This window comes from Antedon bifida, chromosome 4 (genome assembly GCF_963402885.1).
Source record: "Antedon bifida chromosome 4, ecAntBifi1.1, whole genome shotgun sequence".
Lineage (NCBI taxonomy): Eukaryota > Metazoa > Echinodermata > Crinoidea > Comatulida > Antedonidae > Antedon > Antedon bifida.
In genome coordinates this window covers 32,778,388-32,802,995 of record NC_136229.1, presented here as the reverse complement: position 1 = coordinate 32,802,995, position 24,608 = coordinate 32,778,388, and the positions used below count along the sequence as shown (strand labels likewise).

General features: G+C 34.1%; 15 protein-coding genes across 16 annotated transcripts; all 15 read right to left on the bottom strand.

The window, feature by feature from the left end:
• Window positions 1-602: 602 nt before the first annotated feature.
• Window positions 603-2,666, bottom strand: LOC144839366 (acidic mammalian chitinase-like). The gene is made up of 5 exons (XM_078694682.1): window positions 2,540-2,666; window positions 2,263-2,445; window positions 1,959-2,078; window positions 1,622-1,850; window positions 603-1,057 (listed from the first exon to the last, which is right to left on the bottom strand). Exons 1-5 carry the CDS (start codon window positions 2,630-2,632, stop codon window positions 603-605), a joined length of 1,080 nt encoding a protein of 359 aa, XP_078550808.1. The 5' UTR covers window positions 2,633-2,666.
• A 272-nt stretch (window positions 2,667-2,938) lies between these two features.
• LOC144840321 (acidic mammalian chitinase-like) lies at window positions 2,939-4,323 on the bottom strand. The gene is made up of 4 exons (XM_078696106.1): window positions 4,171-4,323; window positions 3,825-4,062; window positions 3,434-3,636; window positions 2,939-3,215 (listed from the first exon to the last, which is right to left on the bottom strand). The coding sequence occupies exons 2-4, from the start codon at window positions 4,060-4,062 to the stop codon at window positions 2,964-2,966; spliced, it is 693 nt and encodes a 230-aa protein (XP_078552232.1). The 5' UTR covers window positions 4,171-4,323; the 3' UTR covers window positions 2,939-2,963.
• Window positions 4,150-5,078, bottom strand: LOC144839365 (chitinase-3-like protein 1). The gene is made up of 3 exons (XM_078694681.1): window positions 4,757-5,078; window positions 4,480-4,662; window positions 4,150-4,290 (listed from the first exon to the last, which is right to left on the bottom strand). Exons 1-3 carry the CDS (start codon window positions 4,847-4,849, stop codon window positions 4,150-4,152), a joined length of 417 nt encoding a protein of 138 aa, XP_078550807.1. The 5' UTR covers window positions 4,850-5,078.
• LOC144839364 (acidic mammalian chitinase-like) lies at window positions 4,960-6,330 on the bottom strand. Its single transcript, XM_078694680.1, has 4 exons — window positions 6,138-6,330; window positions 5,753-5,955; window positions 5,196-5,438; window positions 4,960-5,085 (listed from the first exon to the last, which is right to left on the bottom strand). Exons 2-4 carry the CDS (start codon window positions 5,828-5,830, stop codon window positions 4,960-4,962), a joined length of 447 nt encoding a protein of 148 aa, XP_078550806.1. The 5' UTR covers window positions 5,831-5,955; window positions 6,138-6,330.
• Window positions 6,331-6,462: 132 nt separating this feature from the next.
• On the bottom strand, window positions 6,463-7,293 carry LOC144839363 (chitinase-3-like protein 1). The gene is made up of 4 exons (XM_078694679.1): window positions 7,277-7,293; window positions 7,070-7,184; window positions 6,793-6,975; window positions 6,463-6,603 (listed from the first exon to the last, which is right to left on the bottom strand). The coding sequence occupies exons 1-4, from the start codon at window positions 7,291-7,293 to the stop codon at window positions 6,463-6,465; spliced, it is 456 nt and encodes a 151-aa protein (XP_078550805.1).
• A 196-nt stretch (window positions 7,294-7,489) lies between these two features.
• On the bottom strand, window positions 7,490-8,549 carry LOC144840337 (acidic mammalian chitinase-like). Its single transcript, XM_078696126.1, has 3 exons — window positions 8,357-8,549; window positions 7,972-8,174; window positions 7,490-7,751 (listed from the first exon to the last, which is right to left on the bottom strand). The coding sequence occupies exons 2-3, from the start codon at window positions 8,047-8,049 to the stop codon at window positions 7,500-7,502; spliced, it is 330 nt and encodes a 109-aa protein (XP_078552252.1). The 5' UTR covers window positions 8,050-8,174; window positions 8,357-8,549; the 3' UTR covers window positions 7,490-7,499.
• Window positions 8,219-9,380, bottom strand: LOC144839362 (acidic mammalian chitinase-like). Its single transcript, XM_078694678.1, has 5 exons — window positions 9,288-9,380; window positions 9,012-9,194; window positions 8,703-8,822; window positions 8,357-8,594; window positions 8,219-8,223 (listed from the first exon to the last, which is right to left on the bottom strand). Exons 1-5 carry the CDS (start codon window positions 9,378-9,380, stop codon window positions 8,219-8,221), a joined length of 639 nt encoding a protein of 212 aa, XP_078550804.1.
• On the bottom strand, window positions 9,132-10,267 carry LOC144840333 (acidic mammalian chitinase-like). Its single transcript, XM_078696122.1, has 4 exons — window positions 10,190-10,267; window positions 9,727-9,969; window positions 9,288-9,616; window positions 9,132-9,194 (listed from the first exon to the last, which is right to left on the bottom strand). Exons 1-3 carry the CDS (start codon window positions 10,265-10,267, stop codon window positions 9,491-9,493), a joined length of 447 nt encoding a protein of 148 aa, XP_078552248.1. The 3' UTR covers window positions 9,132-9,194; window positions 9,288-9,490.
• Window positions 10,268-10,899: 632 nt separating this feature from the next.
• On the bottom strand, window positions 10,900-11,599 carry LOC144839361 (chitinase-3-like protein 1). The gene is made up of 3 exons (XM_078694677.1): window positions 11,507-11,599; window positions 11,230-11,412; window positions 10,900-11,040 (listed from the first exon to the last, which is right to left on the bottom strand). The coding sequence occupies exons 1-3, from the start codon at window positions 11,597-11,599 to the stop codon at window positions 10,900-10,902; spliced, it is 417 nt and encodes a 138-aa protein (XP_078550803.1).
• Window positions 11,600-11,709: 110 nt separating this feature from the next.
• Window positions 11,710-12,483, bottom strand: LOC144840331 (acidic mammalian chitinase-like). Its single transcript, XM_078696120.1, has 3 exons — window positions 12,406-12,483; window positions 11,946-12,188; window positions 11,710-11,835 (listed from the first exon to the last, which is right to left on the bottom strand). The coding sequence occupies exons 1-3, from the start codon at window positions 12,481-12,483 to the stop codon at window positions 11,710-11,712; spliced, it is 447 nt and encodes a 148-aa protein (XP_078552246.1).
• Window positions 12,484-13,123: 640 nt separating this feature from the next.
• Window positions 13,124-13,823, bottom strand: LOC144839360 (chitinase-3-like protein 1). Its single transcript, XM_078694675.1, has 3 exons — window positions 13,731-13,823; window positions 13,454-13,636; window positions 13,124-13,264 (listed from the first exon to the last, which is right to left on the bottom strand). Exons 1-3 carry the CDS (start codon window positions 13,821-13,823, stop codon window positions 13,124-13,126), a joined length of 417 nt encoding a protein of 138 aa, XP_078550801.1.
• Window positions 13,519-14,710, bottom strand: LOC144840332 (acidic mammalian chitinase-like). 2 transcript variants are annotated; one of them, XR_013611895.1, is made up of 4 exons: window positions 14,633-14,710; window positions 14,170-14,412; window positions 13,731-14,059; window positions 13,519-13,636 (listed from the first exon to the last, which is right to left on the bottom strand). XR_013611895.1 is itself a non-coding variant. In XM_078696121.1 (3 exons), the coding sequence occupies exons 1-3, from the start codon at window positions 14,708-14,710 to the stop codon at window positions 13,934-13,936; spliced, it is 447 nt and encodes a 148-aa protein (XP_078552247.1). In that variant the 3' UTR covers window positions 13,519-13,933. The 2 variants fall into 2 exon arrangements, 1 of the variants encoding a protein (XP_078552247.1); XM_078696121.1 differs by having other exon boundaries at window positions 13,519-14,059.
• Window positions 14,711-15,342: 632 nt separating this feature from the next.
• LOC144839359 (chitinase-3-like protein 1) lies at window positions 15,343-16,042 on the bottom strand. Its single transcript, XM_078694674.1, has 3 exons — window positions 15,950-16,042; window positions 15,673-15,855; window positions 15,343-15,483 (listed from the first exon to the last, which is right to left on the bottom strand). The coding sequence occupies exons 1-3, from the start codon at window positions 16,040-16,042 to the stop codon at window positions 15,343-15,345; spliced, it is 417 nt and encodes a 138-aa protein (XP_078550800.1).
• Window positions 16,043-16,152: 110 nt separating this feature from the next.
• LOC144840330 (acidic mammalian chitinase-like) lies at window positions 16,153-16,926 on the bottom strand. The gene is made up of 3 exons (XM_078696119.1): window positions 16,849-16,926; window positions 16,389-16,631; window positions 16,153-16,278 (listed from the first exon to the last, which is right to left on the bottom strand). Exons 1-3 carry the CDS (start codon window positions 16,924-16,926, stop codon window positions 16,153-16,155), a joined length of 447 nt encoding a protein of 148 aa, XP_078552245.1.
• Window positions 16,927-17,566: 640 nt separating this feature from the next.
• On the bottom strand, window positions 17,567-19,269 carry LOC144839358 (acidic mammalian chitinase-like). The gene is made up of 6 exons (XM_078694673.1): window positions 19,075-19,269; window positions 18,613-18,855; window positions 18,381-18,502; window positions 18,174-18,288; window positions 17,897-18,079; window positions 17,567-17,707 (listed from the first exon to the last, which is right to left on the bottom strand). The coding sequence occupies exons 1-6, from the start codon at window positions 19,150-19,152 to the stop codon at window positions 17,567-17,569; spliced, it is 882 nt and encodes a 293-aa protein (XP_078550799.1). The 5' UTR covers window positions 19,153-19,269.
• Between the last annotated feature and the right edge of the window lie 5,339 nt (window positions 19,270-24,608).

Here is a 24,608-nt window from a genome sequence, read left to right as displayed (position 1 = left end):
GCTATTATACTGCCAGGTAAGAATTTTGAAACTGTACAAGTTGGTTTATTGTTTTCGTAAATATTTGTTACCTGTAAACATTAAAATGAACACAAAATTATTCCAGTGTTGGACGTATACTATATATGCAGTTATAAAAATATTTTTGTAATTATTCTGGTAAGTCATTATTGCAGGAATGAGTATTGCTGCTTTGAGTGGTATCCAACAATATTTTGTTTCAGATATTTTATGTCGTAACGCAAGGACGAACTGTAAACGCGCCGCAAGTAATTTCGATCTGAAAGTAACAATGAAATAATAATAAAGAACTTACAGATTCACATATATCTTTCTCATACTCAATGTACAAGTCTGACGAGCTGTCATCTAAGTCGTCAACAAATTGTGCTTCATCGTTTCCAACATTTGTAATGCGGATGCTCACATCAAAAGTTGCAGCTACAATGAATATAGTAATGTTGTTACTTTGTTCTAACCCTATAATTAAAATACTATTCTAACTAGTCTAATTTATATGAAAGTCTTTACCCACTCCCTAATGCGTTTGTGATTAAATAGATACACATTTCATGTAAAATAGTATGTCATGGATAATATGCCTAAAAATTGGGGTACTTTCTTTCCTTTATGTGAGATATCTTTTGTAAAATAACAATATCTCTATTGTTCCTACCTTTCGGCTGAGAAACCTGTTTGCATTCTGGGACATTTGAGATCCAATCGCAGTAGCCTAGCTCTTGGTTGAAGGCAAACCCTTCGCTACAAGCTAGCTGTGTTTGAACCAAAAAACAAGAATAATACCGCGTACAATCTGCTGGATCTCTGTAGTAATTTAGCCCAACTGGTTTATCCCTACATGTAAACGTTGCGTCAGGATTTGACACGCACTGGACATTGGCTGGCCAATCACAGCTGCGTATTTGTTCATTGAAGTACTGCGTGGAACCACAAGATAACTCCAACATATTGGTTTGGCACTGAAAGTAGTACATACAATCTGTAGGGTCCGAGTAATACCCCGTCGAATAGTCCCAGCAAGAAAAGCCATCGAACCCTGCAAAAGAAGTAATTCAAACCATTTCTTTGGCATTTTTGTTATATAGTTCATTATAAAGTATTCGTATATATTTGTAGAGTAGGCCCTACGACCTAATTACCTAGACTTAAAGATGTATTGTCCCCCAAAAACATGAAAAATGAAGATTAATTAAATCAGACTTTGAATAGGTTATTTTGTAGTTTTAATCAAGTTAATCACTTCCGTAGAAAAAAAAACTGAACAAAATAATGTTTTTCCTTATAAAATAACATAATAAATGGTTTAAATTCAACCAAAAATCCATTGGCTGGCAGCCAATTTGACCATTTTTTGCTTTAAATTCCATTTTTTCAGGTAAATAATTTTTTTTTTCGATCCAATTTTTGGTCGAAGTCAATAACTATTATATGACATTAAAATGGCATATTCAACAACAAAAATGTAAAAAATAATTTTTCAGGGGGACAATACATCTTTAATGCATAGTGTCTTTTATTTTATAAAAGATAACTATACTAGCACATCGATTAATGTCGAACTCAACTTTCTAAAGTAAGTTTTATGAATAGCAATACTGACCTTTGTCCGTGTGTCCATCTTCATTAATAGTTGTTGTTGCAGTTTCTTCTGTAATTTCTGATGCTACAGGATCTTCTGTTGGGTTTGTAATGACGTCATTTTCTAAATTAGTTTTGATAGCATTTAATAATGGATATTCTCCTTCGTTGCAGTGACTGTTGCTAAAGTCATCTAAATCAATTGCCCAAACTATCACACCACCGTATCGGTTTTCTTTTATCCAATCCATCTGTAATATAAAAGTATACGCTTTTAATAGAATTGTAAGTTTGTAATACAATGTTTTCGTCTGATAAGAATGAAGAATAATTTTAGTTCATGTACATCGACTGATTACCTTATTTGTTATACTTTGTATATCATCATATCCAACCCATTGATTACCATTGTAAGCATATGGTGATTGTAATACATCATCGAGTACAGAAGTTCCACCATTTTGTAAAAGATCACATATCTGTAGAATGGTTTAATCAATATTACTCTACGTTACTGTACACAAATATATAAATCCAAGGACACTCATTAAATAGAAAGCTTTGAATATAATAATTAAACTATGTTTTCCCCTTTTAAGAATGAACTAACTTGTCTAATCTTCTCCTAAGTCCATATTCTCCTGCACAAGTGAAAATACCTACTTCATAGTAAGCCATAAATCCTGCCTCTCCAGTGTAAGTTCCTGGAGTACCTCCTCCATTAGTCGGTGCTCCAAGTCCTGTAGCTGAAGTTGATAATGTAAAAGAACGTCCATATGTACCAATACCAATCATTAACTTGTTGCCTGGAACTCCTCCATCTGACCACATTGTCGCTGCGTAAGACTAAATTAATTTGGTAATAATTATATTTATTTACCATTACAATCTTTCTTTGTTCTTAATTTATTATTTTGTGATGATATATTTTAAAACTTACAACTGTCGTCGTTTGGTCCTGGCCTGGTGGAGCGAATAAGGCGCTATGATGACCAGTTTGTGATTCCCACGATCCATGTAAATCATACGACATGATTCCTATCCAATCCAAGTGTCTAAATAATCAAAACATGACATTTTCATTAATAAAAGTAGACAATAAATCTCAGGACTGAATTATTATCGAATACTTTCTGCAAAAACCTACTTTGCTATTTCTGCCATTTCATATCCATTTGTAGCAGTTTCTTGTCCAGCTGATACTGCTGCTGTAATAAGTAACTTTTCCCGACTTCCGTCATATTCTTCATCAAACGCTTGTCGCAGTTCCTGTCATTTTATAAGAAATAAATATTGTATTATTTTATTATATTATATATATCAAAGTTAAGTTGTTTTAGTTGTGTAGTGTTTATTGAGAAAGCCTATATTACCTGTACAAGTAAAGTGAATCGTTGTTTATCAATTGCTGGACTACCACGTGCTGCTGGATATTCCCAGTCTAAATCAAGCCCGTCAAAATTCCTTTCTCTAAGATATGTTATAGATGTAGAAATGAAATGTTGTCGATTGGCTGACGTAGAGACCATAGCCGAAAACGGTGCCACTCCAAAGTTCCATCCTCCAATCGCCAGCAAAACTTTTAAATCTGTATTCTGATTCTTTAATTCGTTTACCTTTAAAAAGAAATAGTGGGCTAAGTTTTAAGTAAAATGTAGGTTTGATGGGACTAATACCAGAAAGTGAAAGGCATTAATATAAATTGGCTTCATGAGATTATTTAGGTATCACACAATACATTTTGTTAGAAAGTTTTATGTCAATTCATTTTATGTTTGATTTTTTTTTTGTAGTTTACCTATTGATTTAAACATAATGTAATGATAATAGGTACCTTGGAATACATTCCTTGAGACCAATCTGTGTCGTCATCATTCCATTCAAATGGTATCAACTCATGTTGAGCATTCATGTTAGCGAATGAGTAAACGATATGAGTACAAAGATACGGGTCAATGTTGTCAGGAGTGAATGTACCAGAGCCCGCTCGATACTGCGCCCAGTTAGTATAGTAACATATCCTTTTATATGAAGACCCTATAGATAAACAAATTATTATTATTTGTAGAAATAAGGTGTTATGCTGTTTTGGATAAATCAGAATACATGCACATGTTATATAAATCTTAAATCAATGTTCATTAACTTGCAATTGTTTAAATTGTTTATAAATTGGATTCTTTCATTCAAAAATAGATTTGAGCAATTGCATATGATGGGTTTACCTTCGTCTGTGTGTCCATCATCATTAATAGTTGTGGTTTCTAAAGTTTCAGTTTCTTCTGTAATTTCTGGTACTACAGGATCTTCTGTTGGGTTTGTAATGACGTCATTTTCTAAATTAGTTTTGATAGCATTTAATAATGGATATTCTCCTTCGTTGCAGTGACTGTTGCTAAAGTCATCTAAATCAATTGCCCAAACTATCACACCACCGTATCTGTTTTCTTTTATCCAATCCATCTGTAATATAAAAGTATACGTTTTTAATAGAATTGTAAATTTGTAATACAATGTTTTCGTCTGATAAGAATGAAGAATAATTTTAGTTCATGTACATCGACTGATTACCTTATTTGTTATACTTTGTATATCATCATATCCAACCCATTGATTACCATTGTAAGCATATGGTGATTGTAATACATCATCGAGTACAGAAGTTCCACCATTTTGTAAAAGATCACATATCTGTAGAATGTTTAATAGGTTTAATCAATATTACTCTACGTTACTGTACACAAATATATAAATCCAATGACACTCATTAAATAGAAAGCTTTGATTATAATTAAACTATGTTTTCCCCTTTTAAGAATTGAGTAACTTGTGTAATTTTCTCCTAAGTCCCTATTCTATGGCAAAAGTGAAAATACCTACTTCATAGTAAGCCATAAATCCTGCCTCTCCAGTGTAAGTCCCTGGAGTACCTCCTCCATTAGTCGGTGCTCCAAGTCCTGTAGCTGAAGTTGATAATGTAAAAGAACGTCCATATGTACCAATACCAATCATTAACTTGTTGCCTGGAACTCCTCCATCTGACCACATTGTCGCTGCGTAAGACTAAATTAATTTGGTAATAATTATATTTATTTACCATTACAATCTTTCTTTGTTCTTAATTTATTATTTTGTGATGATATATTTTAAAACTTACAACTGTCGTCGTTTGGTCCTGGCCTGGTGGAGCGAATAAGGCGCTATGATGACCAGTTTGTGATTCCCACGATCCATGTAAATCATACGACATGATTCCTATCCAATCCAAGTGTCTAAATAATCAAAACATGACATTTTCATTAATAAAAGTAGACAATAAATCTCAGGACTGAATTATTATTGAATACTTTCTCCAAAAACTTACTTTGCTATTTCTGCCATTTCATATCCATTTGTAGCAGTTTCTTGTCCAGCTGATACTGCTGCCGTAATAAGTAACTTTTCCCGACTTCCGTCATATTCTTCATCAAACGCTTGTCGCAGTTCCTGTCATTTTATAAGAAATAAATATTGTATTATTTTATTATATTATATATATATGTATCAAAGTTAAGTTGTTTTAGTTGTGTAGTGTTTATTGAGAAAGCCTATATTACCTGTACAAGTAAAGTAAATCGTTGTTTATCAATTGCTGGACTACCACGTGCTGCTGGATATTCCCAGTCTAAATCAAGCCCGTCAAAATTCCTTTCTCTAAGATATGTTATAGATGTAGAAATGAAATGTTGTCGATTGGCTGACGTAGAGACCATAGCCGAAAACGGTGCCACTCCAAAGTTCCATCCTCCAATCGCCAACAGAACTTTTAAATCTGTATTCTGATTCTTTAATTCGTTTACCTTTAAAAAGAAATATTGGGCTAAGTTTTAAGTAAAATGTAGGGTTGATGGGACTAATACCAGAAAGTGAAAGGCATTAATATAAATTGGCTTCATGAGATTATTTAGGTATCACACAATACATTTTGTTAGAAAGTTTTATGTCAATTCATTTTATTTTTGTAGTTTACCTATTGATTTAAACATAATGTAATGATAATAGGTACCTTGGAATACATTCCTTGAGACCAATATGTGTCGTAAATTCATTTCATGTTTGATTTTTTTTTGTAGTTTACCTATTGATTTAAACATAATGTAATGATAATAGGTACCTTGGAATACATTCCTTGAGACCAATCTGTGTCGTCATCATTCCATTCAAATGGTATCAACTCATGTTGAGCATTCATGTTAGCGAATGAGTAAACGATATGAGTACAAAGATACGGGTCAATGTTGTCAGGAGTGAATGTACCAGAGCCCGCTCGATACTGCGCCCAGTTAGTATAGTAACATATCCTTTTATATGAAGACCCTATAGATAAACAAATTATTATTATTATTTGTAGAAAAAAGGTGTTATGCTGTTTTGGATAAATCAGAATACATGCACATGTTATATAAATCTTAAATCAATGTTCATTAACTTGCAATTGTTTATAAATTGGATTCTTTCATTCAAAAATAGATTTGAGCAATTGCATATGATGGGTTTACCTTCGTCTGTGTGTCCATCATCATTAATAGTTGTGGTTTCTAAAGTTTCAGTTTCTTCTGTAATTTCTGGTACTACAGGATCTTCTGTTGGGTTTGTAATGACGTCATTTTCTAAATTAGTTTTGATAGCATTTAATAATGGATATTCTCCTTCGTTGCAGTGACTGTTGCTAAAGTCATCTAAATCAATTGCCCAAACTATCACACCACCGTATCGGTTTTCTTTTATCCAATCCATCTGTAATATAAAAGTATACGTTTTTAATAGAATTGAAAATTTGTAATACAATGTTTTCGTCTGATAAGAATGAAGAATAATTTTAGTTCATGTACATCGACTGATTACCTTATTTGTTATACTTTGTATATCATCATATCCAACCCATTGATTACCATTGTAAGCATATGGTGATTGTAATACATCATCGAGTACAGAAGTTCCACCATTTTGTAAAAGATCACATATCTGTAGAATGTTTAATAGGTTTAATCAATATTACTCTACGTTACTGTACACAAATATATAAATCCAATGACACTCATTAAATAGAAAGCTTTGATTATAATTAAACTATGTTTTCCCCTTTTAAGAATGGACTAACTTGTCTAATTTTCTCCTAAGTCCCTATTCTCCGGCACAAGTGAAAATACCTACTTCATAGTAAGCCATAAATCCTGCCTCTCCAGTGTAAGTTCCTGGAGTACCTCCTCCATTAGTCGGTGCTCCAAGTCCTGTAGCTGAAGTTGATAATGTAAAAGAACGTCCATATGTACCAATACCAATCATTAACTTGTTGCCTGGAACTCCTCCATCTGACCACATTGTCGCTGCGTAAGACTAAATTAATTTGGTAATAATTATATTTATTTACCATTACAATCTTTCTTTGTTCTTAATTTATTATTTTGTGATGATATATTTTAAAACTTACAACTGTCGTCGTTTGGTCCTGGCCTGGTGGAGCGAATAAGGCGCTATGATGACCAGTTTGTGATTCCCACGATCCATGTAAATCATACGACATGATTCCTATCCAATCCAAGTGTCTAAATAATCAAAACATGACATTTTCATTAATAAAAGTATACAATAAATCTCAGGACTGAATTATTATTGAATACTTTCTCCAAAAACTTACTTTGCTATTTCTGCCATTTCATATCCATTTGTAGCAGTTTCTTGTCCAGCTGATACTGCTGCCGTAATAAGTAACTTTTCCCGACTTCCGTCATATTCTTCATCAAACGCTTGTCGCAGTTCCTGTCATTTTATAAGAAATAAATATTGTATTATTTTATTATATTATATATATATGTATCAAAGTTAAGTTGTTTTAGTTGTGTAGTGTTTATTGAGAAAGCCTATATTACCTGTACAAGTAAAGTGAATCGTTGTTTATCAATTGCTGGACTACCACGTGCTGCTGGATATTCCCAGTCTAAATCAAGCCCGTCAAAATTCCTTTCTCTAAGATATGTTATAGATGTAGATATGAAATGTTGTCGATTGGCTGACGTAGAGACCATAGCCGAAAACGGTGCCACTCCAAAGTTCCATCCTCCAATCGCCAACAGAACTTTTAAATCTGTATTCTGATTCTTTAATTCGTTTACCTTTAAAAAGAAATAGTGGGCTAAGTTTTAAGTAAAATGTAGGTTTGATGGGACTAATACCAGAAAGTGAAAGGCATTAATATAAATTGGCTTCATCAGATTATTTAGGTATATCACACCATACATTTTGTTAGAAAGTTTGATGTCAATTCATTTTATGTTTGATTTCTTTTTTGTAGTTTACCTATTGATTTAAACATAATGTAATGATAATAGGTACCTTGGAATACATTCCTTGAGACCAATCTGTGTCGTCATCATTCCATTCAAATGGTATCAACTCATGTTGAGCATTCATGTTAGCGAATGAGTAAACGATATGAGTACAAAGATACGGGTCAATGTTGTCAGGAGTGAATGTACCAGAGCCCGCTCGATACTGCGCCCAGTTAGTATAGTAACATATCCTTTTATATGAAGACCCTATAGATAAACAAATTATTATTATTATTTGTAGAAAAAAGGTGTTATGCTGTTTTGGATAAATCAGAATACATGCACATGTTATATAAATCTTAAATCAATGTTCATTAACTTGCAATTGTTTATAAATTGGATTCTTTCATTCAAAAATAGATTTGAGCAATTGCATATGATGGGTTTACCTTCGTCTGTGTGTCCATCATCATTAATAGTTGTGGTTTCTAAAGTTTCAGTTTCTTCTGTAATTTCTGGTACTACAGGATCTTCTGTTGGGTTTGTAATGACGTCATTTTCTAAATTAGTTTTGATAGCATTTAATAATGGATATTCTCCTTCGTTGCAGTGACTGTTGCTAAAGTCATCTAAATCAATTGCCCAAACTATCACACCACCGTATCGGTTTTCTTTTATCCAATCCATCTGTAATATAAAAGTATACGTTTTTAATAGAATTGAAAATTTGTAATACAATGTTTTCGTCTGATAAGAATGAAGAATAATTTTAGTTCATGTACATCGACTGATTACCTTATTTGTTATACTTTGTATATCATCATATCCAACCCATTGATTACCATTGTAAGCATATGGTGATTGTAATACATCATCGAGTACAGAAGTTCCACCATTTTGTAAAAGATCACATATCTGTAGAATGTTTAATAGGTTTAATCAATATTACTCTACGTTACTGTACACAAATATATAAATCCAATGACACTCATTAAATAGAAAGCTTTGATTATAATTAAACTATGTTTTCCCCTTTTAAGAATGGACTAACTTGTCTAATTTTCTCCTAAGTCCCTATTCTCCGGCACAAGTGAAAATACCTACTTCATAGTAAGCCATAAATCCTGCCTCTCCAGTGTAAGTTCCTGGAGTACCTCCTCCATTAGTCGGTGCTCCAAGTCCTGTAGCTGAAGTTGATAATGTAAAAGAACGTCCATATGTACCAATACCAATCATTAACTTGTTGCCTGGAACTCCTCCATCTGACCACATTGTCGCTGCGTAAGACTAAATTAATTTGGTAATAATTATATTTATTTACCATTACAATCTTTCTTTGTTCTTAATTTATTATTTTGTGATGATATATTTAAAACTTACAACTGTCGTCGTTTGGTCCTGGCCTGGTGGAGCGAATAAGGCGCTATGATGACCAGTTTGTGATTCCCACGATCCATGTAAATCATACGACATGATTCCTATCCAATCCAAGTGTCTAAATAATCAAAACATGACATTTTCATTAATAAAAGTATACAATAAATCTCAGGACTGAATTATTATTGAATACTTTCTCCAAAAACTTACTTTGCTATTTCTGCCATTTCATATCCATTTGTAGCAGTTTCTTGTCCAGCTGATACTGCTGCCGTAATAAGTAACTTTTCCCGACTTCCGTCATATTCTTCATCAAACGCTTGTCGCAGTTCCTGTCATTTTATAAGAAATAAATATTGTATTATTTTATTATATTATATATATATGTATCAAAGTTAAGTTGTTTTAGTTGTGTAGTGTTTATTGAGAAAGCCTATATTACCTGTACAAGTAAAGTGAATCGTTGTTTATCAATTGCTGGACTACCACGTGCTGCTGGATATTCCCAGTCTAAATCAAGCCCGTCAAAATTCCTTTCTCTAAGATATGTTATAGATGTAGATATGAAATGCTGTCGATTGGCTGACGTAGAGACCATAGCCGAAAACGGTGCCACTCCAAAGTTCCATCCTCCAATCGCCAACAGAACTTTTAAATCTGTATTCTGATTCTTTAATTCGTTTACCTTTAAAAAGAAATAGTGGGCTAAGTTTTAAGTAAAATGTAGGTTTGATGGGACTAATACCAGAAAGTGAAAGGCATTAATATAAATTGGCTTCATCAGATTATTTAGGTATCACACAATACATTTTGTTAGAAAGTTTTATGTCAATTCATTTAATGTTTGATTTTTTTTTTTTGTAGTTTACCTATTGATTTAAACATAATGTAATGATAATAGGTACCTTGGAATACATTCCTTGAGACCAATCTGTGTCGTCATCATTCCATTCAAATGGTATCAACTCATGTTGAGCATTCATGTTAGCGAATGAGTAAACGATATGAGTACAAAGATACGGGTCAATGTTGTCCGGAGTGAATGTACCAGAGCCCGCTCGATACTGCGCCCAGTTAGTATAGTAACATATCCTTTTATATGAAGACCCTATAGATAAACAAATTATTATTATTATTTGTAGAAAAAAGGTGTTATGCTGTTTTGGATAAATCAGAATACATGCACATGTTATATAAATCTTAAATCAATGTTCATTAACTTGCAATTGTTTATAAATTGGATTCTTTCATTCAAAAATAGATTTGAGCAATTGCATATGATGGGTTTACCTTCGTCTGTGTGTCCATCATCATTAATAGTTGTGGTTTCTAAAGTTTCAGTTTCTTCTGTAATTTCTGGTACTACAGGATCTTCTGTTGGGTTTGTAATGACGTCATTTTCTAAATTAGTTTTGATAGCATTTAATAATGGATATTCTCCTTCGTTGCAGTGACTGTTGCTAAAGTCATCTAAATCAATTGCCCAAACTATCACACCACCGTATCGGTTTTCTTTTATCCAATCCATCTGTAATATAAAAGTATACGTTTTTAATAGAATTGAAAATTTGTAATACAATGTTTTCGTCTGATAAGAATGAAGAATAATTTTAGTTCATGTACATCGACTGATTACCTTATTTGTTATACTTTGTATATCATCATATCCAACCCATTGATTACCATTGTAAGCATATGGTGATTGTAATACATCATCGAGTACAGAAGTTCCACCATTTTGTAAAAGATCACATATCTGTAGAATGTTTAATAGGTTTAATCAATATTACTCTACGTTACTGTACACAAATATATAAATCCAATGACACTCATTAAATAGAAAGCTTTGATTATAATTAAACTATGTTTTCCCCTTTTAAGAATGGACTAACTTGTCTAATTTTCTCCTAAGTCCCTATTCTCCGGCACAAGTGAAAATACCTACTTCATAGTAAGCCATAAATCCTGCCTCTCCAGTGTAAGTTCCTGGAGTACCTCCTCCATTAGTCGGTGCTCCAAGTCCTGTAGCTGAAGTTGATAATGTAAAAGAACGTCCATATGTACCAATACCAATCATTAACTTGTTGCCTGGAACTCCTCCATCTGACCACATTGTCGCTGCGTAAGACTAAATTAATTTGGTAATAATTATATTTATTTACCATTACAATCTTTCTTTGTTCTTAATTTATTATTTTGTGATGATATATTTTAAAACTTACAACTGTCGTCGTTTGGTCCTGGCCTGGTGGAGCGAATAAGGCGCTATGATGACCAGTTTGTGATTCCCACGATCCATGTAAATCATACGACATGATTCCTATCCAATCCAAGTGTCTAAATAATCAAAACATGACATTTTCATTAATAAAAGTATACAATAAATCTCAGGACTGAATTATTATTGAATACTTTCTCCAAAAACTTACTTTGCTATTTCTGCCATTTCATATCCATTTGTAGCAGTTTCTTGTCCAGCTGATACTGCTGCCGTAATAAGTAACTTTTCCCGACTTCCGTCATATTCTTCATCAAACGCTTGTCGCAGTTCCTGTCATTTTATAAGAAATAAATATTGTATTATTTTATTATATTATATATATATGTATCAAAGTTAAGTTGTTTTAGTTGTGTAGTGTTTATTGAGAAAGCCTATATTACCTGTACAAGTAAAGTGAATCGTTGTTTATCAATTGCTGGACTACCACGTGCTGCTGGATATTCCCAGTCTAAATCAAGCCCGTCAAAATTCCTTTCTCTAAGATATGTTATAGATGTAGATATGAAATGCTGTCGATTGGCTGACGTAGAGACCATAGCCGAAAACGGTGCCACTCCAAAGTTCCATCCTCCAATCGCCAACAGAACTTTTAAATCTGTATTCTGATTCTTTAATTCGTTTACCTTTAAAAAGAAATAGTGGGCTAAGTTTTAAGTAAAATGTAGGTTTGATGGGACTAATACCAGAAAGTGAAAGGCATTAATATAAATTGGCTTCATCAGATTATTTAGGTATCACACAATACATTTTGTTAGAAAGTTTTATGTAAATTCATTTAATGTTTGATTTTTTGTTGTAGTTTACCTATTGATTTAAACATAATGTAATGATAATAGGTACCTTGGAATACATTCCTTGAGACCAATCTGTGTCGTCATCATTCCATTCAAATGGTATCAACTCATGTTGAGCATTCATGTTAGCGAATGAGTAAACGATATGAGTACAAAGATACGGGTCAATGTTGTCCGGAGTGAATGTACCAGAGCCCGCTCGATACTGCGCCCAGTTAGTATAGTAACATATCCTTTTATATGAAGACCCTATAGATAAACAAATTATTATTATTATTTGTAGAAAAAAGGTGTTATGCTGTTTTGGATAAATCAGAATACATGCACATGTTATATCAATCTTAAATCAATGTTCATTAACTTGCAATTGTTTAAATTGTTTATAAATTGGATTCTTTCATTCAAAAATAGATTTGAGCAATTGCATATGATGGGTTTACCTTCGTCTGTGTGTCCATCATCATTAATAGTTGTGGTTTCTAAAGTTTCAGTTTCTTCTGTAATTTCTGGTACTACAGGATCTTCTGTTGGGTTTGTAATGACGTCATTTTCTAAATTAGTTTTGATAGCATTTAATAATGGATATTCTCCTTCGTTGCAGTGACTGTTGCTAAAGTCATCTAAATCAATTGCCCAAACTATCACACCACCGTATCGGTTTTCTTTTATCCAATCCATCTGTAATATAAAGTATACGTTTTTAATAGAATTGAAAATTTGTAATACAATGTTTTCGTCTGATAAGAATGAAGAATAATTTTAGTTCATGTACATCGACTGATTACCTTATTTGTTATACTTTGTATATCATCATATCCAACCCATTGATTACCATTGTAAGCATATGGTGATTGTAATACATCATCGAGTACAGAAGTTCCACCATTTTGTAAAAGATCACATATCTGTAGAATGTTTAATAGGTTTAATCAATATTACTCTACGTTACTGTACACAAATATATAAATCCAATGACACTCATTAAATAGAAAGCTTTGATTATAATTAAACTATGTTTTCCCCTTTTAAGAATGGACTAACTTGTCTAATTTTCTCCTAAGTCCCTATTCTCCGGCACATGTGAAAATACCTACTTCATAGTAAGCCATAAATCCTGCCTCTCCAGTGTAAGTTCCTGGAGTACCTCCTCCATTAGTCGGTGCTCCAAGTCCTGTAGCTGAAGTTGATAATGTAAAAGAACGTCCATATGTACCAATACCAATCATTAACTTGTTGCCTGGAACTCCTCCATCTGACCACATTGTCGCTGCGTAAGACTAAATTAATTTGGTAATAATTATATTTATTTACCATTACAATCTTTCTTTGTTCTTAATTTATTATTTTGTGATGATATATTTTAAAACTTACAACTGTCGTCGTTTGGTCCTGGCCTGGTGGAGCGAATAAGGCGCTATGATGACCAGTTTGTGATTCCCACGATCCATGTAAATCATACGACATGATTCCTATCCAATCCAAGTGTCTAAATAATCAAAACATGACATTTTCATTAATAAAAGTATACAATAAATCTCAGGACTGAATTATTATTGAATACTTTCTCCAAAAACTTACTTTGCTATTTCTGCCATTTCATATCCATTTGTAGCAGTTTCTTGTCCAGCTGATACTGCTGCCGTAATAAGTAACTTTTCCCGACTTCCGTCATATTCTTCATCAAACGCTTGTCGCAGTTCCTGTCATTTTATAAGAAATAAATATTGTATTATTTTATTATATTATATATATATGTATCAAAGTTAAGTTGTTTTAGTTGTGTAGTGTTTATTGAGAAAGCCTATATTACCTGTACAAGTAAAGTGAATCGTTGTTTATCAATTGCTGGACTACCACGTGCTGCTGGATATTCCCAGTCTAAATCAAGCCCGTCAAAATTCCTTTCTCTAAGATATGTTATAGATGTAGATATGAAATGCTGTCGATTGGCTGACGTAGAGACCATAGCCGAAAACGGTGCCACTCCAAAGTTCCATCCTCCAATCGCCAACAGAACTTTTAAATCTGTATTCTGATTCTTTAATTCGTTTACCTTTAAAAAGAAATAGTGGGCTAAGTTTTAAGTAAAATGTAGGTTTGATGGGACTAATACCAGAAAGTGAAAGGCATTAATATAAATTGGCTTCATCAGATTATTTAGGTATCACACAATACATTTTGTTAGAAAGTTTTATGTCAATTCATTTAATGTTTGATTTTTTTTTTTTGTAGTTTACCTATTGATTTAAACATAATGTAATGATAATAGGTACCTTGGAATACATTCCTTGAGACCAATCTGTGTCGTCATCATTCCATTCAAATGGTATCAACTCATGTTGAGCATTCATGTTAGCGAATGAGTAAACGATATGAGTACAAAGATACGGGTCAATGTTGTCCGGAGTGAATGTACCAGAGCCCGCTCGATACTGCGCCCAGTTAGTATAGTAACATATCCTTTTATATGAAGACCCTATAGATAAACAAATTATTATTATTATTTGTAGAAAAAAGGTGTTATGCTGTTTTGGATAAATCAGAATACATGCACATGTTATATAAATCTTAAATCAATGTTCATTAACTTGCAATTGTTTATAAATTGGATTCTTTCATTCAAAAATAGATTTGAGCAATTGCATATGATGGGTTTACCTTCGTCTGTGTGTCCATCATCATTAATAGTTGTGGTTTCTAAAGTTTCAGTTTCTTCTGTAATTTCTGGTACTACAGGATCTTCTGTTGGGTTTGTAATGACGTCATTTTCTAAATTAGTTTTGATAGCATTTAATAATGGATATTCTCCTTCGTTGCAGTGACTGTTGCTAAAGTCATCTAAATCAATTGCCCAAACTATCACACCACCGTATCGGTTTTCTTTTATCCAATCCATCTGTAATATAAAAGTATACGTTTTTAATAGAATTGAAAATTTGTAATACAATGTTTTCGTCTGATAAGAATGAAGAATAATTTTAGTTCATGTACATCGACTGATTACCTTATTTGTTATACTTTGTATATCATCATATCCAACCCATTGATTACCATTGTAAGCATATGGTGATTGTAATACATCATCGAGTACAGAAGTTCCACCATTTTGTAAAAGATCACATATCTGTAGAATGTTTAATAGGTTTAATCAATATTACTCTACGTTACTGTACACAAATATATAAATCCAATGACACTCATTAAATAGAAAGCTTTGATTATAATTAAACTATGTTTTCCCCTTTTAAGAATGGACTAACTTGTCTAATTTTCTCCTAAGTCCCTATTCTCCGGCACAAGTGAAAATACCTACTTCATAGTAAGCCATAAATCCTGCCTCTCCAGTGTAAGTTCCTGGAGTACCTCCTCCATTAGTCGGTGCTCCAAGTCCTGTAGCTGAAGTTGATAATGTAAAAGAACGTCCATATGTACCAATACCAATCATTAACTTGTTGCCTGGAACTCCTCCATCTGACCACATTGTCGCTGCGTAAGACTAAATTAATTTGGTAATAATTATATTTATTTACCATTACAATCTTTCTTTGTTCTTAATTTATTATTTTGTGATGATATATTTTAAAACTTACAACTGTCGTCGTTTGGTCCTGGCCTGGTGGAGCGAATAAGGCGCTATGATGACCAGTTTGTGATTCCCACGATCCATGTAAATCATACGACATGATTCCTATCCAATCCAAGTGTCTAAATAATCAAAACATGACATTTTCATTAATAAAAGTATACAATAAATCTCAGGACTGAATTATTATTGAATACTTTCTCCAAAAACTTACTTTGCTATTTCTGCCATTTCATATCCATTTGTAGCAGTTTCTTGTCCAGCTGATACTGCTGCCGTAATAAGTAACTTTTCCCGACTTCCGTCATATTCTTCATCAAACGCTTGTCGCAGTTCCTGTCATTTTATAAGAAATAAATATTGTATTATTTTATTATATTATATATATATGTATCAAAGTTAAGTTGTTTTAGTTGTGTAGTGTTTATTGAGAAAGCCTATATTACCTGTACAAGTAAAGTGAATCGTTGTTTATCAATTGCTGGACTACCACGTGCTGCTGGATATTCCCAGTCTAAATCAAGCCCGTCAAAATTCCTTTCTCTAAGATATGTTATAGATGTAGATATGAAATGCTGTCGATTGGCTGACGTAGAGACCATAGCCGAAAACGGTGCCACTCCAAAGTTCCATCCTCCAATCGCCAACAGAACTTTTAAATCTGTATTCTGATTCTTTAATTCGTTTACCTTTAAAAAGAAATAGTGGGCTAAGTTTTAAGTAAAATGTAGGTTTGATGGGACTAATACCAGAAAGTGAAAGGCATTAATATAAATTGGCTTCATCAGATTATTTAGGTATCACACAATACATTTTGTTAGAAAGTTTTATGTAAATTCATTTAATGTTTGATTTTTTGTTGTAGTTTACCTATTGATTTAAACATAATGTAATGATAATAGGTACCTTGGAATACATTCCTTGAGACCAATCTGTGTCGTCATCATTCCATTCAAATGGTATCAACTCATGTTGAGCATTCATGTTAGCGAATGAGTAAACGATATGAGTACAAAGATACGGGTCAATGTTGTCCGGAGTGAATGTACCAGAGCCCGCTCGATACTGCGCCCAGTTAGTATAGTAACATATCCTTTTATATGAAGACCCTATAGATAAACAAATTATTATTATTATTTGTAGAAAAAAGGTGTTATGCTGTTTTGGATAAATCAGAATACATGCACATGTTATATCAATCTTAAATCAATGTTCATTAACTTGCAATTGTTTAAATTGTTTATAAATTGGATTCTTTCATTCAAAAATAGATTTGAGCAATTGCATATGATGGGTTTACCTTCGTCTGTGTGTCCATCATCATTAATAGTTGTGGTTTCTAAAGTTTCAGTTTCTTCTGTAATTTCTGGTACTACAGGATCTTCTGTTGGGTTTGTAATGACGTCATTTTCTAAATTAGTTTTGATAGCATTTAATAATGGATATTCTCCTTCGTTGCAGTGACTGTTGCTAAAGTCATCTAAATCAATTGCCCAAACTATCACACCACCGTATCGGTTTTCTTTTATCCAATCCATCTGTAATATAAAGTATACGTTTTTAATAGAATTGAAAATTTGTAATACAATGTTTTCGTCTGATAAGAATGAAGAATAATTTTAGTTCATGTACATCGACTGATTACCTTATTTGTTATACTTTGTATATCATCATATCCAACCCATTGATTACCATTGTAAGCATATGGTGATTGTAATACATCATCGAGTACAGAAGTTCCACCATTTTGTAAAAGATCACATATCTGTAGAATGTTTAATAGGTTTAATCAATATTACTCTACGTTACTGTACACAAATATATAAATCCAATGACACTCATTAAATAGAAAGCTTTGATTATAATTAAACTATGTTTTCCCCTTTTAAGAATGGACTAACTTGTCTAATTTTCTCCTAAGTCCCTATTCTCCGGCACATGTGAAAATACCTACTTCATAGTAAGCCATAAATCCTGCCTCTCCAGTGTAAGTTCCTGGAGTACCTCCTCCATTAGTCGGTGCTCCAAGTCCTGTAGCTGAAGTTGATAATGTAAAAGAACGTCCATATGTACCAATACCAATCATTAACTTGTTGCCTGGAACTCCTCCATCTGACCACATTGTCGCTGCGTAAGACTAAATTAATTTGGTAATAATTATATTTATTTACCATTACAATCTTTCTTTGTTCTTAATTTATTATTTTGTGATGATATATTTTAAAACTTACAACTGTCGTCGTTTGGTCCTGGCCTGGTGGAGCGAATAAGGCGCTATGATGACCAGTTTGTGATTCCCACGATCCATGTAAATCATACGACATGATTCCTATCCAATCCAAGTGTCTAAATAATCAAAACATGACATTTTCATTAATAAAAGTATACAATAAATCTCAGGACTGAATTATTATTGAATACTTTCTCCAAAAACTTACTTTGCTATTTCTGCCATTTCATATCCATTTGTAGCAGTTTCTTGTCCAGCTGATACTGCTGCCGTAATAAGTAACTTTTCCCGACTTCCGTCATATTCTTCATCAAACGCTTGTCGCAGTTCCTGTCATTTTATAAGAAATAAATATTGTATTATTTTATTATATTATATATATATGTATCAAAGTTAAGTTGTTTTAGTTGTGTAGTGTTTATTGAGAAAGCCTATATTACCTGTACAAGTAAAGTGAATCGTTGTTTATCAATTGCTGGACTACCACGTGCTGCTGGATATTCCCAGTCTAAATCAAGCCCGTCAAAATTCCTTTCTCTAAGATATGTTATAGATGTAGATATGAAATGCTGTCGATTGGCTGACGTAGAGACCATAGCCGAAAACGGTGCCACTCCAAAGTTCCATCCTCCAATCGCCAACAGAACTTTTAAATCTGTATTCTGATTCTTTAATTCGTTTACCTTTAAAAAGAAATAGTGGGCTAAGTTTTAAGTAAAATGTAGGTTTGATGGGACTAATACCAGAAAGTGAAAGGCATTAATATAAATTGGCTTCATCAGATTATTTAGGTATCACACAATACATTTTGTTAGAAAGTTTTATGTCAATTCATTTAATGTTTGATTTTTTTTTTTGTAGTTTACCTATTGATTTAAACATAATGTAATGATAATAGGTACCTTGGAATACATTCCTTGAGACCAATCTGTGTCGTCATCATTCCATTCAAATGGTATCAACTCATGTTGAGCATTCATGTTAGCGAATGAGTAAACGATATGAGTACAAAGATACGGGTCAATGTTGTCAGGAGTGAATTTACCAAGGCCTGAACGATACTGGGCCCAGTTTGTGTAGTAACATATTCTTTTATATGAAGACCCTAGTAGATAAAAACGGTATTACATATATAAATGAAGAAGTAAGCTGTTATTCGCAGATTTTGATAAGTTATGCAAACCTGATTAAGTTATGTATTTATCGGTTTTTAAAGGTATAGTTTTCTACCAATGATAACATTTTTTAACACTTTACTAACCCCAGTTGTCATCTGATTTGCTTGTGTGTCTGGCTGTTGTTTGCATGTTCTCTGTTGTTGGTTTTGCTGTCATCGTTTCTCCTACTTTGGTAGGGTCTACTGCTGTCGTTATTTCTTCTCCAATTGTTGTTTCTGCTGAAGTTTGATCTGTTAATGTAGTTGGTTCTGCTACAGTTGTTGGTTCACCTGAAGTTGTTTTTACTGTAGTTGTTTGCTCTGATATTGTAGTTGGATCTACTGATGTGGGTTCTGCTTCAGTTGTTTGTTCTGATGTTGTCAGTGCTACTGTAGTTGGATCTACTGATGTGGGTTCTGCTTCAGTTGTTTGTTCTGATGTTGTTTGTGCCACTGTAGTTGGATCTACTGATGTGGGTTCTGCTTCAGTTGTTTGTTCTGATGTTGTGGGTTCTGCTTCAGTTGTTTGTTCTGATGTTGTTAGTGCCACTGTAGTTGGATCTACTGATGTGGGTTCTGCTTCAGTTGTTTGTTCTGATGTTGTGAGTTCTGCTTCAGTTATTTGTTCTGATGTTGTTAGTGCCACTGTAGTTGGATCTACTGATGTGGGGGCTGCTTCAGTTGTTTGTTCTGATGTTGTGGGTTCTGCTTCAGTTGTTTGTTCTGATGTTGTTAGTGCCACTGTAGTTGGATCTACTGATGTGGGTTCTGCTTCAGTTGTTTGTTCTGATGTTGTGGGTTCTGCTTCAGTTGTTTGTTCTGATGTTGTTAGTTCTGCTTCAGTTGTTTGTTCTGATGTTGTTAGTGCCACTGTAGTTGCATTTACTGATGTGGGTTCTGCTTCAGTTATTTGTTCTGATGTTGTTAGTTCTGCTTCAGTTGTTTGTTCTGATGTTGTTAGTGCTACTGTAGTTGGATTTACTGATGTTGTTAGTTCTGCTTCAGTTGTTTGTTCTGATGTTGTTAGTGCTACTGTAGTTGAATCTTCTGATGTTGTTAGTTCTGCTTCAGTTGTTTGTTCTGATGTTGTTAGTGCTAATGTAGTTGGATCTTCTGATGTGGGTTCTGCTACAGTTGTTTGGTCTGATGTTGTTTGTGCCACTGTAGTTGGATCTTCTGATGTTGTTAGTTCTGCTTCAGTTGTTTGTTCTGATGTTCTTAGTGCTACTGTAGTTGAATCTTCTGATGTTGTTAGTTTTGCTACAGTTGTTTGTTCTGATGTTGTTAGTGCTACTGTAGTTGGATTTACTGATGTTTGTTCTGTTTCAGTTGTTTGTTCTGATGTTGTTAGTGCTACTGTAGTTGAATCTTCTGATGTTGTTAGTTCTGCTTCAGTTGTTTGTTCTGATGTTGTTAGTGCCACTGTAGTTGGATCTACTGATGTTAGTTCTGTTTCAGTTGTTTGTTCTGATGTTGTTAGTGCTACTGTAGTTGGATCTTCTGATGTTGTGGGTTCTGCTTCAGTTGTTTGTTCTGATGTTGTCAGTGCTACTGTAGTTGGATCTTCCGATGTTGTTAGTGCTACTGTAGTTGGATTTACTGATGTTAGTTCTGTTTCAGTTGTTTGTTCCGATGTTGTTAGTGCTACTGTAGTTGGATTTACTGATGTTAGTTCTGTTTCAGTTGTTTGTTCCGATGTTGTTAGTGCTACTGTAGTTGGATTTACTGATGTTGTTAGTTCTGCTTCAGTTGTTTGTTCTGAGGTTGTTAGTGCTACTGTAGTTGGATCTCCTGATGTTGTGGGTTCTGTTTCAGTTGTTTGTTCTGATGTTGTTAGTGCTACTGTAGTTGAATCTTCTGATGTTGTGGGTTCTGCTTCAGTTGTTTGTTCTGATGTTGTCAGTGCTACTGTAGTTGAATCTTCCGATGTTGTTAGTTCTGCTTCAGTTGTTTGTTTCGATGTTGTTAGTGCTACTGTAGTTGGATCTACTGATGTTAGTTCTGTTTCAGTTGTTTGTTCTGATGTTGTTAGTACTACTGTAGTTGAATCTTCTGATGTTGTGGGTTCTTCTTCAGTTGTTTGTTCTGATGTTGTTAGTACTACTGTTGTTGGATTTACTGATGTTGTTAGTTCTGCTTCAGTTGTTTGTTCTGAGGTTGTTAGTGTTATTGTAGTTGGATCTCCTGATGTTGTTAGTTCTGCTTCAGTTGTTTGTTCTGATGTTGTCAGTGCTACTGTAGTTGAATCTTCCGATGTTGTTAGTTCTGCTTCAGTTGTTTGTTTCGATGTTGTTAGTGCTACTGTAGTTGGATCTACTGATGTTAGTTCTGTTTCAGTTGTTTGTTCTGATGTTGTTAGTACTACTGTAGTTGAATCTTCTGATGTTGTGGGTTCTTCTTCAGTTGTTTGTTCTGATGTTGTTAGTACTACTGTAGTTGGATTTACTGATGTTGTTAGTTCTGCTTCAGTTGTTTGTTCTGAGGTTGTTAGTGTTATTGTAGTTGGATCTCCTGATGTTGTTAGTTCTGCTTCAGTTGTTTGTTCTGATGTTGTTAGTGCTACTGTAGTTGAATCTTCTGATGTTGTTAGTTCTGTTTCAGTTGTTTGTTCTGAGGTTGTTAGTGTTATTGTAGTTGGATCTCCTGATGTTGTTAGTTCTGCTTCAGTTGTTAGTTCTGATGTTGTTAGTGCTACTGTAGTTGGATTTACTGATGTTGTTATTTCTGCTTCAGTTGTTTGTTCTGATGTTGTTAGTACTACTGTAGTTGGATTTACTGATGTTGTGGGTTCTGCTTCAGTTGTTTGTTCTGATGTTGTTAGTGCTACTGTAGTTGGATCTTCTGATGTTGATAGTTGTGCTTCAGTTGTTTGTTCTGATGTTGTTAGTGCTACTGTAGTTGGATTTACTGATGTCGTGGGTTCTGCTTCAGTTGTTTGGTCTGATGTCGTGGGTTCTGTTTCAGTTGTTTGTTCTGATGTTGTTAGTGCTACTGTAGTTGGATCTTCTGATGTTGTGGGTTCTTCTTCAGTTGTTTGTTCTGATGTTGTTACTACTGTAGTTGGATTTACTAATGTCGTGGGTTCTGTTTCAGTTGTTTGTTCTGATGTTGTTAATGCTACTGTAGTTGGATTTACTGATGTTGTTAGTTCTGCTTCAGTTGTTTGTTCTGATGTTGTTAGTGCTACTGTAGTTGGATCTTCTGATGTTGATAGTTGTGCTTCAGTTGTTTGTTCTGATGTTGTTAGTGCTACTGTGGTTGGATTTACTGATGTCGTGGGTTCTGCTTCAGTTGTTTGGTCTGATGTCGTGGGTTCTGTTTCAGTTGTTTGTTCTGATGTTGTTAGTGCTACTGTAGTTGAATCTTCTGATGTTGTGGGTTCTTCTTCAGTTGTTTGTTCTGATGTTGTTAGTACTACTGTAGTTGGATTTACTAATGTCGTGGGTTCTGTTTCAGTTGTTTGTTCTGATGTTGTTAATGCTACTGTAGTTGGATTTACTGATGTTGTGGGTTCTGCTTCAGTTGTTTGTTCTGATGTTGTTAATGCTACTGTAGTTGGATCTTCTGATGTTGTGGATTCTGTTTCAGTTGTTTGTTCTGATGTTGTTAGGGCTACAGTAGTTGGATCTTCTGATGTTGATAGTGCTACTGTAGTTGGATCTTCTGATGTTGTGGATTCTGTTTCAGTTGTTTGTTCTGATGTTGTTAGGGCTACAGTAGTTGGATCTTCTGATGTTGTTAGTGCCACTGTAGTTGGATTTACTGATGTGGGTTCTGATTCAGTTGTTTGTTCTGATGTTGTTAGGTCTGCTTCAGTTGTTTGTTCTGATGTTGTTTGTTCTGCTTCAGTTGTTTGTTCTGATGTTGTTAGGGCTATTGTAGTTGGATCTTCTGATGTTGATAGTGCTACTGTAGTTGGATCTCCTGATGATGTAGATTCTGCTACAGTTGTTGGATCCACTGATGCTGTTAGTGTTACCGTAGTTGAATCTATAGATGTTGTTGGTTTTGCTGCTGTAGTTGTTTCTTCTATCGTTGATTGCATTTCGACAGTAGTAGTAGTACACGCTGGCACGTTGTCAATCCAATCACAGGTTCCTAGTACTTCATTAAATCCTAAACCAGCAGCACACGGATGACGAATTTCAACGAGATAACAAGAGTAATACTTGGTGCAATCAGTCGGATCGACGTGGTAAGTTAAACCAGTTGGTTTTCCATTACAAGTGAATGTTGTGTCAGAATCAGGAGTACAGTCCACATTAAAAGAATGATCACAGTTGTTGATTTCTTCATTAAAGTATGACGTTCCACAGGATAAATGTGATGTTTCTGCTTGACATTGATAGTAATGCGTGCAGTCGTCAGGGTCTGTGTAATAACCAGTTTGGTGATCCCAACATGAAAATATCTCATTACTGTCTATCGTAGTTGGTTGGAGCGTAGGTTGTTGTTCTAATGTAGTCGGATCTAACGTAGTTTGCTCCGATACAGTTTGATCTAATGCTGTAGTTTGAGCGGGTGTAGTTTGTTCAGACGTAGTGTGTACTTGTGTGGTAGTCTGTGCTGCAGCTTCTGTAGGCTCTGGGCATCCGTCTACATTATAAATCCAATCACAATAGCCGTAAGTTTCACTGAAAGCTAGACCAGCACCACATGCTAACTGATTCTGCACTAAATTACATGTGTAGTACTGTGTACAGTCTGCAGGATCAACGTAGTAATTATAGCCTGGTGGTTTGTCGCTACACGTGAATGTTGACCCAGGAGTTGACGTGCAAGATACACTTGAAGCCCAGTTGCAAGTACTGATTGCCTCATCGAAGTAAAGTTGTGATGACCCACATGAAAGGTGTTGCATATCAGTTTGGCATTGATAATAGCTCGTACAGTCGTCTGGATCTTTGTAGTTCCCGGTTCCATAATCCCAGCAGGAAAATTCATTTGCTCCTATGGGAATATTATCAACCCTCATTGGTAAGGAAACAGCAATTTGATTATTTGATTGTGTAAATAATACATTTGTGTTGTTTCTTTCATTAATATACAACATAAAGTAACACAAAAACCCCAACATTTGCAATATTGAACTTGTGGGAAAACCAAACCAAAACTCTAATAAAAAGCTTGGTTCCCACTAGAGACGGCGCAGGGACGTAAGTGCAACGTACGTGATTTGACCAATCGTGAATATCATTCGAACTGTCGCTTGTCTTTGGTCAACTCGCTTGAGTTGCGTTTACGTCCTTGCTCTGCGTCACTATTTGAAACCAAGCATAA

What these genes read in the sequence shown, in the direction of transcription:
- LOC144840321 (XM_078696106.1), bottom strand. Translation starts at nt 4,062, where the DNA reads ATGGATTGGATAAAAGAAAACAGATACGGTGGTGTGATAGTTTGGGCA. An exon ending in TGATGGACACACAGACGAAG is followed by an intron (nt 3,637 to 3,824) that starts GTAAACCCATCA and finishes GTTTATCTATAG; the next exon opens with GGTCTTCATATAAAAGGATA. An exon ending in CTCAAGGAATGTATTCCAAG is followed by an intron (nt 3,216 to 3,433) that starts GTACCTATTATC and finishes TTCTTTTTAAAG; the next exon opens with GTAAACGAATTAAAGAATCA.
- LOC144839366 (XM_078694682.1), bottom strand. Translation starts at nt 2,632, where the DNA reads ATGTCGTATGATTTACATGGATCGTGGGAATCACAAACTGGTCATCAT. An exon ending in AGGACCAAACGACGACAGTT is followed by an intron (nt 2,446 to 2,539) that starts GTAAGTTTTAAA and finishes AAATTAATTTAG; the next exon opens with TCTTACGCAGCGACAATGTG. An exon ending in GATTTATGGCTTACTATGAA is followed by an intron (nt 2,079 to 2,262) that starts GTAGGTATTTTC and finishes ACCATTCTACAG; the next exon opens with ATATGTGATCTTTTACAAAA.
- LOC144840332 (XM_078696121.1), bottom strand. Translation starts at nt 14,710, where the DNA reads ATGAATGCTCAACATGAGTTGATACCATTTGAATGGAATGATGACGAC. An exon ending in CTCAAGGAATGTATTCCAAG is followed by an intron (nt 14,413 to 14,632) that starts GTACCTATTATC and finishes TTCTTTTTAAAG; the next exon opens with GTAAACGAATTAAAGAATCA. An exon ending in GATTCACTTTACTTGTACAG is followed by an intron (nt 14,060 to 14,169) that starts GTAATATAGGCT and finishes ATAAAATGACAG; the next exon opens with GAACTGCGACAAGCGTTTGA.
- LOC144839362 (XM_078694678.1), bottom strand. Translation starts at nt 9,380, where the DNA reads ATGTCGTATGATTTACATGGATCGTGGGAATCACAAACTGGTCATCAT. An exon ending in AGGACCAAACGACGACAGTT is followed by an intron (nt 9,195 to 9,287) that starts GTAAGTTTTAAA and finishes AAATTAATTTAG; the next exon opens with TCTTACGCAGCGACAATGTG. An exon ending in TACAAAGTATAACAAATAAG is followed by an intron (nt 8,595 to 8,702) that starts GTAATCAGTCGA and finishes TTTATATTACAG; the next exon opens with ATGGATTGGATAAAAGAAAA.
- LOC144839363 (XM_078694679.1), bottom strand. An exon ending in AGGACCAAACGACGACAGTT is followed by an intron (nt 6,976 to 7,069) that starts GTAAGTTTTAAA and finishes AAATTAATTTAG; the next exon opens with TCTTACGCAGCGACAATGTG. An exon ending in GATTTATGGCTTACTATGAA is followed by an intron (nt 6,604 to 6,792) that starts GTAGGTATTTTC and finishes AACATTCTACAG; the next exon opens with ATATGTGATCTTTTACAAAA.
- LOC144839360 (XM_078694675.1), bottom strand. Translation starts at nt 13,823, where the DNA reads ATGTCGTATGATTTACATGGATCGTGGGAATCACAAACTGGTCATCAT. An exon ending in AGGACCAAACGACGACAGTT is followed by an intron (nt 13,637 to 13,730) that starts GTAAGTTTTAAA and finishes AAATTAATTTAG; the next exon opens with TCTTACGCAGCGACAATGTG. An exon ending in GATTTATGGCTTACTATGAA is followed by an intron (nt 13,265 to 13,453) that starts GTAGGTATTTTC and finishes AACATTCTACAG; the next exon opens with ATATGTGATCTTTTACAAAA.
- LOC144840331 (XM_078696120.1), bottom strand. Translation starts at nt 12,483, where the DNA reads ATGAATGCTCAACATGAGTTGATACCATTTGAATGGAATGATGACGAC. An exon ending in CTCAAGGAATGTATTCCAAG is followed by an intron (nt 12,189 to 12,405) that starts GTACCTATTATC and finishes TTCTTTTTAAAG; the next exon opens with GTAAACGAATTAAAGAATCA. An exon ending in GATTCACTTTACTTGTACAG is followed by an intron (nt 11,836 to 11,945) that starts GTAATATAGGCT and finishes ATAAAATGACAG; the next exon opens with GAACTGCGACAAGCGTTTGA.
- LOC144840337 (XM_078696126.1), bottom strand. Translation starts at nt 8,049, where the DNA reads ATGAATGCTCAACATGAGTTGATACCATTTGAATGGAATGATGACGAC. An exon ending in CTCAAGGAATGTATTCCAAG is followed by an intron (nt 7,752 to 7,971) that starts GTACCTATTATC and finishes TTCTTTTTAAAG; the next exon opens with GTAAACGAATTAAAGAATCA.
- LOC144839365 (XM_078694681.1), bottom strand. Translation starts at nt 4,849, where the DNA reads ATGTCGTATGATTTACATGGATCGTGGGAATCACAAACTGGTCATCAT. An exon ending in AGGACCAAACGACGACAGTT is followed by an intron (nt 4,663 to 4,756) that starts GTAAGTTTTAAA and finishes AAATTAATTTAG; the next exon opens with TCTTACGCAGCGACAATGTG. An exon ending in GATTTATGGCTTACTATGAA is followed by an intron (nt 4,291 to 4,479) that starts GTAGGTATTTTC and finishes AACATTCTACAG; the next exon opens with ATATGTGATCTTTTACAAAA.
- LOC144839361 (XM_078694677.1), bottom strand. Translation starts at nt 11,599, where the DNA reads ATGTCGTATGATTTACATGGATCGTGGGAATCACAAACTGGTCATCAT. An exon ending in AGGACCAAACGACGACAGTT is followed by an intron (nt 11,413 to 11,506) that starts GTAAGTTTTAAA and finishes AAATTAATTTAG; the next exon opens with TCTTACGCAGCGACAATGTG. An exon ending in GATTTATGGCTTACTATGAA is followed by an intron (nt 11,041 to 11,229) that starts GTAGGTATTTTC and finishes AACATTCTACAG; the next exon opens with ATATGTGATCTTTTACAAAA.
- LOC144839358 (XM_078694673.1), bottom strand. Translation starts at nt 19,152, where the DNA reads ATGAATGCTCAACATGAGTTGATACCATTTGAATGGAATGATGACGAC. An exon ending in CTCAAGGAATGTATTCCAAG is followed by an intron (nt 18,856 to 19,074) that starts GTACCTATTATC and finishes TTCTTTTTAAAG; the next exon opens with GTAAACGAATTAAAGAATCA. An exon ending in AGGACCAAACGACGACAGTT is followed by an intron (nt 18,080 to 18,173) that starts GTAAGTTTTAAA and finishes AAATTAATTTAG; the next exon opens with TCTTACGCAGCGACAATGTG.
- LOC144840330 (XM_078696119.1), bottom strand. Translation starts at nt 16,926, where the DNA reads ATGAATGCTCAACATGAGTTGATACCATTTGAATGGAATGATGACGAC. An exon ending in CTCAAGGAATGTATTCCAAG is followed by an intron (nt 16,632 to 16,848) that starts GTACCTATTATC and finishes TTCTTTTTAAAG; the next exon opens with GTAAACGAATTAAAGAATCA. An exon ending in GATTCACTTTACTTGTACAG is followed by an intron (nt 16,279 to 16,388) that starts GTAATATAGGCT and finishes ATAAAATGACAG; the next exon opens with GAACTGCGACAAGCGTTTGA.
- LOC144840333 (XM_078696122.1), bottom strand. Translation starts at nt 10,267, where the DNA reads ATGAATGCTCAACATGAGTTGATACCATTTGAATGGAATGATGACGAC. An exon ending in CTCAAGGAATGTATTCCAAG is followed by an intron (nt 9,970 to 10,189) that starts GTACCTATTATC and finishes TTCTTTTTAAAG; the next exon opens with GTAAACGAATTAAAGAATCA. An exon ending in GATTCACTTTACTTGTACAG is followed by an intron (nt 9,617 to 9,726) that starts GTAATATAGGCT and finishes ATAAAATGACAG; the next exon opens with GAACTGCGACAAGCGTTTGA.
- LOC144839364 (XM_078694680.1), bottom strand. Translation starts at nt 5,830, where the DNA reads ATGAATGCTCAACATGAGTTGATACCATTTGAATGGAATGATGACGAC. An exon ending in CTCAAGGAATGTATTCCAAG is followed by an intron (nt 5,439 to 5,752) that starts GTACCTATTATC and finishes TTCTTTTTAAAG; the next exon opens with GTAAACGAATTAAAGAATCA. An exon ending in GATTTACTTTACTTGTACAG is followed by an intron (nt 5,086 to 5,195) that starts GTAATATAGGCT and finishes ATAAAATGACAG; the next exon opens with GAACTGCGACAAGCGTTTGA.
- LOC144839359 (XM_078694674.1), bottom strand. Translation starts at nt 16,042, where the DNA reads ATGTCGTATGATTTACATGGATCGTGGGAATCACAAACTGGTCATCAT. An exon ending in AGGACCAAACGACGACAGTT is followed by an intron (nt 15,856 to 15,949) that starts GTAAGTTTTAAA and finishes AAATTAATTTAG; the next exon opens with TCTTACGCAGCGACAATGTG. An exon ending in GATTTATGGCTTACTATGAA is followed by an intron (nt 15,484 to 15,672) that starts GTAGGTATTTTC and finishes AACATTCTACAG; the next exon opens with ATATGTGATCTTTTACAAAA.